General features: G+C 18.7%; 2 protein-coding genes across 2 annotated transcripts; both read left to right on the top strand.

Moving 5' to 3' along the window:
- Positions 1-2,756: 2,756 nt before the first annotated feature.
- On the top strand, positions 2,757-3,694 carry MKS88_000796 (uncharacterized protein; the record flags this gene model as incomplete). Its single annotated transcript, XM_067219278.1, has 2 exons — positions 2,757-2,843; positions 2,981-3,694. 2 exons carry the CDS (start codon positions 2,757-2,759, stop codon positions 3,692-3,694), a joined length of 801 nt encoding a protein of 266 aa, XP_067075577.1.
- Positions 3,695-6,281: 2,587 nt separating this feature from the next.
- MKS88_000797 (uncharacterized protein) lies at positions 6,282-7,284 on the top strand (the record flags this gene model as incomplete). The annotated part of the gene is made up of 2 exons (XM_067219289.1): positions 6,282-6,368; positions 6,490-7,284. The coding sequence occupies 2 exons, from the start codon at positions 6,282-6,284 to the stop codon at positions 7,282-7,284; spliced, it is 882 nt and encodes a 293-aa protein (XP_067075578.1).
- Between the last annotated feature and the right edge of the window lie 7,657 nt (positions 7,285-14,941).

Genomic DNA, 14,941 nt, shown 5'->3' on the forward strand with positions numbered 1-14,941 from the left:
TGAAGTAAAATGGTACAAAAGATTGGCATTCTTAAAAATACAACATCAATATAGAAGTAATTCATTGTCAAATTTATTAAAAGTTTTAAAGAAGAGAGTTATGATTTATAGTTGGAATAACTTGAAGTTTGGGAAAAAGAAAAAATATGAAAAATAACATAATATATGTTTATGTAATTATAGGCAATTTTTAGATAAATTAATTCTACTTATCATGTGTCTGTTCTTATTATTTTGTATATTAATGCTCGAGTGAAGATTTTTGCAGGAAATTGTTTTTATTGATATTAAAGAGCTTCATTCCCTTATGTGATAAATTTTAAGAAGAGTTCACTTTAGAACTTAATTTTATAATTCTTAAGAGTATAGTATTTACATTATAAATTTTGCGATTTAGTAAAAATATTATTACTATTTTGTATAATGCCCCTATTTATAAATTATTATATAATACGTTGACATTTTTAGCATGTATTAAAAGACTATATGTATTGATTGAACTATGAATATTTTTTAGAAGCGTTAAACAAACAATTTATATTAAAAATATGAAACAGATACTATTTATAAGCAATTTCTCTTAAAGAACTAAAAAATACAGGCATACATATATACACTATTGCTATGATCATTTAAGAGGTATGGTATATTCTAATAAAATTGAATATTTAAATGAATATTTTATTTCATAATGGTATTTTTCTATATAGCTAGTATAAATATAATAATAATAATTTGAAATTTAATATTATTTAATATTTAACTGGTTTTGTGTGTATGTATTAAAAATTAAAAATATCATAGTACTTAATATATATAATGATTATTAAGATATACATATATATAATAATACAATTCACTTATATATATACTTAACAAAAAGTAAATTTAATGTTTTACAAAGAATTTAAGTCATTAGAATATGATTCCTTAATTAAAAAAAGGAAAAAACATAAACAAATTATTTAAGGGTAGTTATATGGATAAAAAGTAAATAGAACACAAGAATATTTATAAGTGAAAAGTGCTTCTAAAATTGAAATTATTCATCTATACATAAATTGTTGGAATAATTTTATTTTATAGTTCACTTGTTCTTTATAGTTATTTTATAATTTATATTTTTTTTTTTTTTTTGTCAATATTAAAAATATATTATTGTTTATTTTATATAGTAATATTAAATGTCGTAAAAAACTATTACCAAATTCTGAGAAATTGTAGGAGAATATAAACAAGATTCTTAATAAATATTTAAGAACTATAATGTGTATACTTTAGAATAATAAAAATGTAATAATGTTAATTTTGTTAATTTCTAAATATATTTAAAAAATTTAATTGTTTTTTCTCTTGTTTAATTTTTTTATTATGTTCTTAGAAGTTAATGTTTTTTAAGAACAATATTATAATTTTATATTTTAAATTATTTTAATAATTTTCTTTGTACATAGTGTTTTTAGAGTTATCGTTTTCTTAGAAATATAACATAAGAGAAAAATGTTTACGTTATGTATTTTTTCCCTTAATTGTTTTAATTGAAATAATATTTCGATATTTTTGTTGATTCATTATGCTGAATCTATAAAGTACGTTTACAACTCCATGTATAAATAAAATAATAAATAATACATTTGCTCTGATATTAGATTGAAAGAAAAAATACTATATCGTATATTTAATTACACTGTTTTTTTCTTTATTTGATATATAGATATCTTATCCTATATATTATATGTAAATTTTTTTCATTTGTTATTATTTTAAATTAATGAAACTTTGTGCATTATTTCTATGCGTATTTTTCCTTTAATCTCTGCTTTTTATTTATTTTTTTATTTTTTACTATGTTAATATTTTTACTAATTATATATAATTAATTTAAGAAAAATTAAATTATAAAATGCAGGATCATAAATATTTGTCATATATTAATAATTGTCTAGTTTGAACTTCAATAAAAATTATAATTTTCAAAAATTAAAGTACAAAAATAAAAAATCATGCTATATGTGTTATTAAATTATATATATTTTTTTACATTAGGTAGAAATATATTAATCTTACCTTCTAGGTACATTATAGTGCATAACGCTTAAAACTACATTAATAGGGAACAAAACATGTATTAAGATAAATATATCACACAATGTTGTGCTAAATATCCTTTTTCACTTATTAATACTATCATTATCATGTTGTAATAATTAATATTTTTTAATAATAATTTCTTCTGGAACTTTATTTTAATAAAATTAAATAATAAATATGATAATACTGTAAAATTAATTTTTATTATCTAAGCGTATAGAACTATGTATTATCTACATTCTATACTCTATACGTTTAATATTATATATAAACTCACTATTTGGAAATATTGAAATAATGTATATAATTTTTGTTTTTCATTCTTAATAAGATTATTAAAAAAATAATTTAATTAGTGTAGTATATTAAAATCTATATTTATAATATTTTTTTACAAGTACAAATTATTTTATTTTAATGAAATTTTTTATTTCTAACAATTTTTAAAATAAAATTATATAATGCATTATTAATATTTTTTTTCTTTATCATTGATATAAAATATATTATACCTGTATAATTTTTATTATGTTTCTATTAAAAAAAAAACAGTAGTACAAAAACATTTTTTAGGTAAATATAGCATCCTTTATTATAAAAAATATATTATTTTATCACTAATTTTGTCGTTATAATATATATTAGAATAATAAAATTTTTATATCATGTATCAAAAAAATAAGCCACTATCTAGCATTAAATTTTTTATGTTTATCCTTTTTAATTGGATATATCTTTTTTGCAATGATATGGTATAACAATATTATTTACGAGTATCTCAATTATTCTTATTTTCACCATTTTATTTGTATTAATATATATATCATTTTCTTGCGTCATACTATTCATTATGTTAGAAATATAATATTTACCATTTATATTTTTTTAGAATAGGTTTAACGAATCTTTGGATGAAATCTGTAAATTTGATAAAAAATTATATATAGGAAATAATAGATTATTGGCAAAATATATACAGAATAAGAATTTAAACATTTCAGGATTAAAAGAAAATATACCATATAATACAGATTATGAAAAAAAATATATATACAATAACGAAAGGGGTACTAAAGGAAAACACAAACAGTCAAATAGAAATTTATTAAATAAGGCTCAGTACTATACAGAGGTCGTGGATTATAATAATGGAATGTTTGATGGAGAGCATTTCCATTTTGAAAAAAAATGGATAAAAAAAAAAGATTATGACACTTTTCTTGAAAAAAACAGGAGAATTAAAAATATAGCTTTAAAAAAAATAAAATTTAGAAATTACGGATTTGGAATTGCTATATTCTTTTTTTTTTTCTTAATGGGAATAGGGTTACCCATATTACGTGCGTATGAATCAGTTAAGGAGGCACTTTTTACACCATTTAAAACTTGTTGGGAATTTATATATAATATATTAGGCCTAGGAGAAGGTGCAAACGGACAAACGCTGAATTCAGCAGTCCCAGGAGTAGAATATTTTTATCTAGCAATATTTGTCTTTCTTATCATTTTATTAGCTGTCTTGCTTATAATAACGATTCCTAAGATCTTAAGAAATAATGAAAAATATAAAAAAATTAAGTTAATGGCTGAGTCAAATGAATAATAATATGTATTATTATGTAAAAATTCTATTATTATAAAATAATATTCCTTATATCTTTAATGTTATATTATTAATGAACATAAATATGATTATCATGATTTCATAAGCATATGTATATAAGCCTGGGATTTTTGATGTACTGTAGTAAACAATTAACTTCTTATTTTTGTGGTGAATTAGAATATTTAACTTCTTAAGATATTATTTCTAATGTATTAATTATTCTTTATTAAATGTATTTGATATAATATATATATTTGTAAATTTATATGCATTTTTATAAAAAATGTATGTTTACTCTTTAAAATGAATGTAGGCTTTCAGAATATATACGCCTTTTTCGAATATTGTGATAATTTATATATTAATAAATAAGTATTTTATATCTTATATCTTGTTCTAGAGCAACATTATTCATTGTTTTCTCTATTAAGTGAATGTGCTATAATTTTCATGTTAACTATAAATGTTACTTGTCTGTATTTTATGAAATGGATTGGATATATTTATGTTTATATATGTATGTATACATATATATATATTTAATTTATGTAAGAGCTTAATATTTATTTTATATGATAGATTCTATGTAATATATTTTAATGAATATACTAATTATAAAAATGTTTCTTAACAGAATTAAAATTTCTTTGAATAATATAAATGTGAAATAATAGATATATAAGGAAAAAAATATTTTAGTTAAATAATGATTATATATAAATGTTTACTATATTGGGAATTGGAAGCCAATACATTTAAAGTATGACTTAACCATTATCATTTTATTATTTTCCTTAATTGCAGTTTTAGTTTAATTTTGAACAAAATATTTAATTATATATAATATTAGAATAAATAAATAAATAAATAAATATAATATATATATATTTTTATTGTTTTTCAAATTAAATGATTAAATTAATGAATTAATTTATATAATCAATTAATATATAATATGTACAAATTTTTTTTTTTACCATCTGATGAAAGTGAATTTCTAATAAATTATTTTAAGATTGAAAAGGTTTAAATTATCTTTAAAATTTATTAAAGTAAATATATGTTTTATACGAGCTTTTTATTATATATAGATATTAACTTAAATATGAGTATTCCGTTTTCGTAGTTATCTATAAATATAATTACTAAAATTTTGATATTATTATGAATACATATCAAAACACATATAATATATATTGAATATTACTAATTCATTCATATTTATAAATATAATTTTTTATATAAAATTATAGTAAAAAAAAGAAAATTCTTTTTTCATATAGAATTTGTAAAAACAGGTCTATCTTGGGGACTCGGGGCTTAAGTTATTTCTAGGAATACATCAAAATATATAAGTGCATTTTCTTATTCAATAGGAATATTGAATATTATATTTTTCTTATAGTGCAAAACTATGTTGTTATAATTAATAAGAAAATGAGTAAATATATTATGTTCTAATAAATTTTAATTAAATTATTTTATGAAATTTATCTCTAATAACTATGATATGAATAATGTATTAATACAAAACATTATATAATTTTATTATTGATGGAATTAGAATAATACATAACACTAGGAACTCTATTCTGACTTGAAAACATCTAAAATGAAAATTTAAGAATATATTTTTTGTCTTTTTGTTTTTTTCTACTATAATCTTTTTAATTATATATATATAGTTAAAAAAAAATAAATAAAATAAGTAGGTGAACATAAAAATATTTCATCTATATTAGTAATGGGGGAAAAAATTAAATAAAAATTATAATTTTCATATATTTTTATGTAACTTAAAAAATTATAATTAATTTTAACCTTTAAAAAATATGTTGTTTTATAGTTTTCGTAGTAAACTATAAATTCGATATGTTAAACATCTTATAGAACACACAAAAATATTGTTTGTTTATCTGGTTATTAATGTCAACACCATAAATAAACTAACACAAAATGTTGTAAAAATTTTTTTTTTTTATTTATTATTACTATTATTAAAATATCACAATAACTGTTATGATTATTAAATATTATCGTGATTTTCCAAAATAAGTAAATAAATTAAAATTCTTAGTAACAAACAAATTTTCTAAATTATATATTATTATTTAAAAATATGGAATGGTATATAATTTATAATATATACATTCTATAGTATATGTATTCTATATATTCTATATTATACATAAAATCGAATGTTATATATATTAATAAATCTTATTTTTTATTATTAATTTGTTTTAAAAAAATACTAATAACGTTTTTTTTATCTACCCTACTTCTCTATATTATTAAATTACATTTTTTGAATATTTAAGAACAGTGAAAATTATTTTGTTTTAAAGAAGAATTATTTTTTAGAAATAAAATTAAAAAAAATAATTTTATATTATTTTTTAAAGTTATTTATGTTTTTCTCTATTATAAAAAACATTAAACTCAAATATATTTCATTAAGTACTTAAAAAGCATTAATAAAATTATTTTGCGTTATAACAGCTATCCTATATTATTAGGTGAACATTATATGATTAATAATTATTTCTTCTACTTAATACGTTAGGTTATGAAAATATATATCATGGAACAAGAAATTAAGTTACCTATTTTTATTAAAGTTTCTATTTTTATCTTTTTTAGTGCGATATGTCATTTTTTCAGTTATATGGTATTATAACATAAAGAAACGCATATTATTTATATATATAGTGTTTAATATTTATTATCGCTGTTATTCAGTATGAGAATATTTTTTTATATAAATAATAAATATTTTTTTTGTTTTTCAGAGTATGTTTGACAAATATCTGCGTGAGAAACAAACCATTGGAAGTACATTAAATATAAAAACTTATAGAGTACTTGCAGAATGTAAACAAGATAAATATTCAAATGTTTTATATTTAAAAAAACAGATACCTAATGATATAATGAAAAACGAAAAATATATATATATAAACGATAAGGGCGATATACGAAAAATGAAGCAGTCAGATGTACATTCGTTGAATAACAATGGGGAACATAAACTATACGAGAAAAATAAATCTAATATATTTGAAACCAAAAAATTATCCCATATGGAAAAAAAAATATTCAAAGAGCTGGATTATATAGATTTTCTTAAAAATAACCGTACAATTAGTGATAAAACTTACAAAAAAGTAATATGTAAAAAATTTGCATTACGATTTTCTGTACCTGTATTATTGCTTTTGTTGTTATCAGTATTGATGATAATAGATTATTATTACTTTAGTTATCTTGTATGGCGGTTGTTTGATACATTGCGTTGGTGTTTTGGCGGTTCGTGGTACGGTTCCTTAAATAGTTTATTAAAAAATTCCTCTTTAGAGTTTTTATTAAAGTCTAAAATTAAAATAACATTAAATAGATGGAGTAGTGAAGAAATATCACTGGGGTCAATACAAGATGACGATTATGTATTTGGTTTTTTTAAATATTTAATATATTTAATATATTTAATATCTTTCTTAATATTAGGTGTCACGCTTATATTAGGAATTGTTTACTATCATAAAAAAGTTAAAAAATATCAAAAAGTTAAGTTCAGAAAAAGGTAAAATATACAAAAGGAACATGTTTCCTCGTATAAAGAAGTCTTTAATAAGAAATAATACCTGTAATATTCTTAGTGCTATGATTAATAAATGTAACTATAGCTGCTTAAATTTTATAAATAATTCCACATATAGGTGGACTTTTTTATGTTCAAGAGTAGAATATGTTGTTAGTTTTTTAGTGAATTTTAATGCATTAATATTTTTCATTTCGTATTATATAATATTTTTTCATTTTAATTAATTATATTTCTCATTATATGCTTATATATCCTTATTTAAATAGATTTTTATAAACAAATAATATTTGCATATTAAATTAATTATATGATGGCACAATATATATAATTTTATGGTATTATTGTGATAATATATATATTAAATAAAAGGAGCTGCTTCCTATTTTATACCTAGTTCTAGTAGATGCTGGTTTTCTTTTATGTTATTAAGAAAATGTACTTTTTGCTTTAAATTAGCAATAAATGATTACTTCGTAATATTTAATAAAAGAAAATTAATATATTTTGTTGTTTTCATATGCATATACGTATTTCCTTTACTAAAGAGAAATTTAATATTCATTATATAAAATATGTTTTTTAAGAATATACTATAAGAAATAACAACAGTAAACAACATATTAATGCACTTTTAGTTTTTTCTGAATAATATTAATTTATATATATATATAAATAAAAAAATATCCTTGTTAAATATACATTATTTATTATTGTTTACCAAATGATAAATTGTGTATCTTCACGATTAACTGAATATTTGAATTGTGTATAATTAAACTTAATTTTGTTAATAATTACATTGTATTACGCTTAATTTAATATATATCCGGAAAATTATTAAATAAATAAATTATATATATGTGCATCTTCTTGTGTGACATAAACATATTTAATGAATGAATTTATTCTTATCATATATTGATATATATATGTATAAATACGGTTTTTATCTTTTTTATAATAGTAATATTTTAAATATATGTACATATTTATAAAAAGCTAAGTTATTCCTACTTGTAATTAAAAAATAATTAATACGTTACAACAGTGAAATAATGTATATGTACTTTTTTATATATATTTCCTATTTTTCATGTATATATATATATATTTTATATTGATAATTAATAATGAATTTATATATATAGAACTTATTTTTTAAATATAATTAAAATAAAAAAAAAAATTTTGCTTTTTTTTAGAAAAATACTAAGTACATAGAGTTGTTTTTTTGTTTTAAATAAATTTTAATTAGTCCTATTCGAAATTATAATGTATTTTTGTAGAAGATTTAATTAATTGTAATGTATATAATTTCTCATGAAGCTGTTTCACCAGTAATTTTCATAACTAAATTTAATATACAAAATTTTCCTTTTTATAGATTCAAATGAATATTATAATATAGTAATAATATATATTTTAGTAATCGCATTCCTTTACAATTGAGATGTAATATTTAGTCAATGGAATAATACGTATATTTATCTTTGCAAAAATATACTAATAAGACAAAGAATATGAGATTAATATATATAAAAAGCTCTGCATGGTGAAATAGAAAAGATTGCTGATAATATTTTTAATAAAATGTATATATTTTTTTTTTTTTTTTTATAATATTAAATATTACTTTATTTTATTAAATTATATTCTTCTGTGTACGTAATATATATATTTATGTGGAATAATTATATTAAGATAACATATTTTGTTAGTTGAATATATATGAAATAAAAAGAAATGCGTCACAAAAATTGAAAAAGTGTAGGTCTCATTATATCATAATATTACATATTTAGATATATAAGAAAAATACTTTGATTAAATATTCACTTATAATACTATGTTTAACGTCACATGTTATATTAGTAGATTTATATTCAAGAATATAAATCCGTAGGTATCTTAAATATTAAAAATTTTAACATATTCTAATAATTCCTTTTTTTTTTATCACTTTATAACAATTAAGTTATATTTATCCAAAAAATTATTATTCAAAATTTTTCATTATATATTTTTTAATAGCCCCATTATATATAAAAATATAAATAATTATAAATTCAAGTATTATATGTATACAATTGGAAAACACGAAAAAATTAAAGGAATGATATGCATACAAGTTTGAAATGTAAGTAACAATATTAAAGGATTATTTAATAAAGTATATAATATATACATTTATCTGAAAATTTGTATAGTTAAATCAAAAATTAAGATAATGAAAATTTTTGATACAATTAGAATGACATATTTTTCAAGTATTTATTCTATTTTTTTGATATTATATAATTTTTTTTTACTTGTTTTTCTAAAATATACATAAAGTTAAATATATGACATTGAATTTCATTAACGCCGGAATTCAAATGTCAACGTAATAAAATAATTTGTGCATAAAGAACTTTAAAACAGAGGCTCAAGTTAAATGATTTACAAAAAAAAAGAAAGAACTTTTTTTTGAAACTTCTCCCAGTTAATTTTTTAATTTACCTATGTAATTATTATAATTTAACATATATACATATTTATATATTTTTTTTTCTTAACATTATTTAAATTATTCTATAGTATTTGAGTATATATATGAGTAAAAAATATTAATTGCACATATACATGTATCCATAATATATTATTTACTACATATCTTAAGTTCTTGAGTTTATTTCACTTTTTTATTTCTCTATTTTACTTTGCTTTCTTTCCTTTATTTCTTTTTTCAGTTAATGCTTTAAAAATTAAAATTCTTAAAAAATTATTAAAATTTAATGGAATATCCAAAAGAATGATTAAAAGTAATTTAATATATAAACTGTATGTTTCCATTGGGACAGAGTTTCTAAAGCGTTAATATAATATTGAATTTATATGATAATTTTCGTGACATAAATAATTATTATTCTAAAAATTATTTTATTTTTGCTACTGGTGTACTTTTTATCATTTTAGCTTTAATTACTTATGGAATGCGAAAACAGAAATTTTATTAATTATAAAAATTAATATTACAAGAATTAATAATATATGAATGGTAAGAAAATATTATTATGTTTATTAAAAATATTCTTTTTTTCATATTACGTGTTTTTCTGTTAAGACTAGATATTTGTCGAGAACTATTGTTACTCTGAAATAGTATAGGATAGAATAGAGAAGAAGGAAAATTATATCTGACATGTCTATTTAAATGTGACTCTAAGAAAACAAAAATAAGAAAAATAAAAAAAAGTATAAGAACATGAACTATGGTTAATAATGATGCAAAATTATATGAATAGCTATAACTTATAAAAAATTTTACCTACCTTTTTTTATTAAATTCAAAAAACAATTACAAAGATGTTTTTCTAAAAAGGAAGATAGGCACTTATATAAATGCTTTATATAAAAGAGAAAGAAAAAAAAAAGAAAGAAATCTGCTAACATCCTTTTTCTAATTTACCTTTTCCTTATTTAGGTTGTATGAAAAGATGAAAAGCATAGAAAATAAGCTTATAATTATGAAATGTCTGGGGAAATGTAAATAGAAGACTTAAAAAAAATTTTTCTTAAAGAATTTATGTGTGTTATGCATACTTCTATGATGTGTGACCACGTATGTTCATATGTACATGTGTATATGCTAATGAATATACATGCATTCCATAGAATGGTATATCCATGTACATATTTCCACGCATATACCTTCCTATATTTAATAAAATCCATATTAATTTTTATGCCAACTACAATACATTGACTTATTTGACTATATAATTAAATGTGTTAATGGAGGTATATTCTCCTGTACAAAATGAACTGGATAAAATTAAAACAATCAGACTTAATAAAATGTATTTTATATGGAATTTTTTATATATTTAACATTAATACATTTTTTGAGGAATTTCTTATTATGACCAAGCTTCTTATATATAGGTAAATTTCTTTTATGGTGTTCTCTTTACCATAAGAATATTTTTATAAAGGTGTTAATATTTACTTAAATCATTTAAAATAAAATATATCTAATAAAACATTTATACTCAAAAGATGATTTTATATATATAAATAACTTATTGATTTGTGTACACAATTGTAGATGTATATAATATTGCATTATTCATGATGGAATTCTTACTAATGCATATAGAACTTATGAATATATATTTTTTTTTTGTTATATTATCTTTCCATGTATGTTTTAGCCTGTTTACATTGAAAAGTCGTAAACTGATAAGCATATATGTATATATTCATATAAACATTGGCATTCTGAAAATTTATTTACATGTAATTTCTCACATTATCTATCTATGTTTTCTTGTACATATGTTTATGTAAATGTTTATGTATATAATATGTTATGAGACGAATGATAGAATTATGACATATGAAAAGGGAGAATAACGCCATTGTATGAAATTCATCGAAAAAGACATCTCTTAAGGATGTTAATCAAAGGAAAAAAAAACTTACACGATAAGACAACTAAACGTGGAGTTGACTAAATTCATTAGTTGTGAAGATAATTCGTTTCAGAACATCTCCGTTTTATATTACGTTAAAATTGTAATTTTACATTTAATTTCCTTTATTAAAGTTTCTTTTACAGTTTTTTAATTAGTATATTTGTTGTAAGCATTAAGAAAGCACGAAATGGAAAGTAAAAATTGGAAAAGTATAAAATACAAAGTTATAAATGGAAAATGTACATATTATAAGTTCGTTGGAGTCTTCTGAAAACAGTTTACATATACGCATACATGTATGTATGCATAAGGTGACATGCAAATTGATGCACATGTTTATAATATTCATAACAAATAAACAAGTATGTAAGGTTGTATACACAGATAAAAATAAAAAATATGAGCACACAAATTACTTATGCATGTGTATATATAATGAATTTATTCATTTGGAATAATAAAAAAAAATATTAAATTATAATTATTTATTTTTTTTTTTTGCAAACATTACTTTAGATTGATGTATATAAATTCATTGCTAATATGGAAAAATTTAATATGTTTTTAAAAAAAATAAATTAATTCGAATAAAGAAATGTCAGAAACGTGCTTAAGTAGAATGAAATACATGTAGATATATATTATAATGGTTCCGGTTTTAAAGAATATTTTATCAAATGATGACTGTGTAAGCATACTTCATAGAATTTATAGTTAAAATAGAATTGTAGAAAAGGTATATTAGTTCTATAATAAAATTGATTGTAAAATTATTACTCAATGAAAGAATGGGAAAATAATAATTTCACTGGGTATATGTATAACATATATTAATTTATTTTTAAATAAAATATTGAAATTAAAAAAGTTATATATGCCATTATTGTTACAATGTTTATAAGAAACCTAATTTGCAATAACATAAATTATTAATATAAGAGGCATATATATGAGAAATTATTATTACAAGTGACATTATATCTACAAAAATTAACTACGTATTAGGGGATTAATCTAAATATATATGTATATATGAGTTAATAGATATACATATATACAATAAATATGAATATTTATTAATACTACTTATTTATGTTGAACACATATACTTAAGAATTAATTGTATGTTTCAAGAAACAATGGAAATTATTTATAGATGATTCTTTAATTTTTTTAATATGTATAATTATTTATTTTAAATAAACTTGAATATTTCAAATAAATATATAGTGCATAGAAAGAATTAAGAAAAACTAAATGCTCCAAAAAATTATTACATTAATTGATTATATGTAAATTTAGAAAAAAGTTAATATATATAAGTTAATACGTTTATATAATTTTTAACGTTATATATTCTTAATAATAGGTAATATTATTTAATAAGGTGTTCAATTATAGTTTTTTATATAAACAGGAGTTTTTAATTTTAACAAAATAAGGAGCATAAAAATAAAGCGTACATTTAAAGAATTTAAATCCAGAATAATTTTGAGTATGTTTATATTTATGAATATAATACATGCATATGGATCCTTAAAGTAAAAAAGAAACTACTCTATTTTTATACAATCCAGTAAGAGAATATACATAACAGAATAAAAATTTAAAGTTTTTTTATATTCATTTTTAATAATATTTTAGAAAGGTAATTTTATTATACAAATTAGTATCATATTATTATACATTGAAAATAATATATTTAATATTTTATATTTTTATAATTATCTACATTCACTATAATCAACAAACAGTATGAAATATAATTATTTCTGCTTTTATAGATATATTTCATAAAATAACTTATATATTTATGTAAGATACAAAGTAGATGTAATTTAATATATTATTTTGTATCCTATTTATTTTTAAATCAATAACAAATATGTACTTTGTTCTACAGCTTATGAGAATGTCCAAAGGTATAAACACGCAATACAAAATTTACTAAATTTTAGTTTATGTTCTTTTATACGTTTTCTTTCATTTTTCTGATCAATAATATTCTATAATGTAACTTATATTATCTAAAATCATTTTATTATTATAATTAATATTTAATTTACTTTTTAAATATATTTTTTCATCACATTTCCTCTTTAGAATAGTATTTTTTAAATATTATTATTCATATAAAACATATAAAAATATGATTATTTTATTTACAAAAAAAAAAATAATTATTATAAAATTACCTAATTACTAAGTTTACTAAATTGCTTTCTAGTCATAATAAATAAAATGAATTATATATAATTATATAAAAATTATGTTATACCGTTTATAATAATATGTACATATATATAAAAAAGTTAAATTGGATAGTAATTTTCAAAACATCAAAATTTTGTAGGTGAACTAAATACTAGAATCAAGTAACAAAATTATTCTAATATATATATTCTATATGTCGTAGGTATATGGCACTTATTAGATTATAAATGTTTTTATAAAATTTTTTTTCATTTTTTTATTTAATTTCTATTTTTAGTGTGAACATTATCATGCGATATACCATAATTCATGTTTTTCAACATTAAAATAATATTTTAATGGTATAATATGTAGAAATATCTAATCTCATTATTATAAAGCTCAACAATATATTAATAAGTATATTCTTAATACATGCTAATGTATCTGTTCCCATCGAAACTAATTTATCTATACTAATTATAAAAAAATATATTTATTCACTAAAAGACCCATTTTATTTTATTTTTTTTGTGGAAAATATTAACGACAAATTTTTAGAATTGTTCATTTAGGATGTTAAAAAATATATATATTTGGGAATTCATTAATAAAATTAGTTTCACCAATAACCATTTTATTTGATGATGTATTTTCTATAAATAGTTTTATTGAATATATTTACTAAAACATGTTTATGTTTAATTTTTTTTGTTGAACTTTATATATGTATTTTATATATGCCTTTTAGTATTTTTTTAAAAGGTAAAATAAAGTAAAATATGAACGGTAATACTTTAATTTTACTAATAATGCCTTTTAATTATATAGAAAATTGTTTACAGAATTAAAGATATTATAATATTAATGAATACAAAATTGATAAGAAGAATTAATTGTATTATTTAAAACTCCTACATTTATGTGTTTTATTTGGTTAAGTTATTATTACTACAATGCAATAAAATGATAAAACAGATATAAATTCTC

The sequence above is a fragment of the Plasmodium brasilianum genome, chromosome 2 (genome assembly GCF_023973825.1).
Source record: "Plasmodium brasilianum strain Bolivian I chromosome 2, whole genome shotgun sequence".
Taxonomy (NCBI): Eukaryota; Apicomplexa; class Aconoidasida; order Haemosporida; family Plasmodiidae; genus Plasmodium; species Plasmodium brasilianum.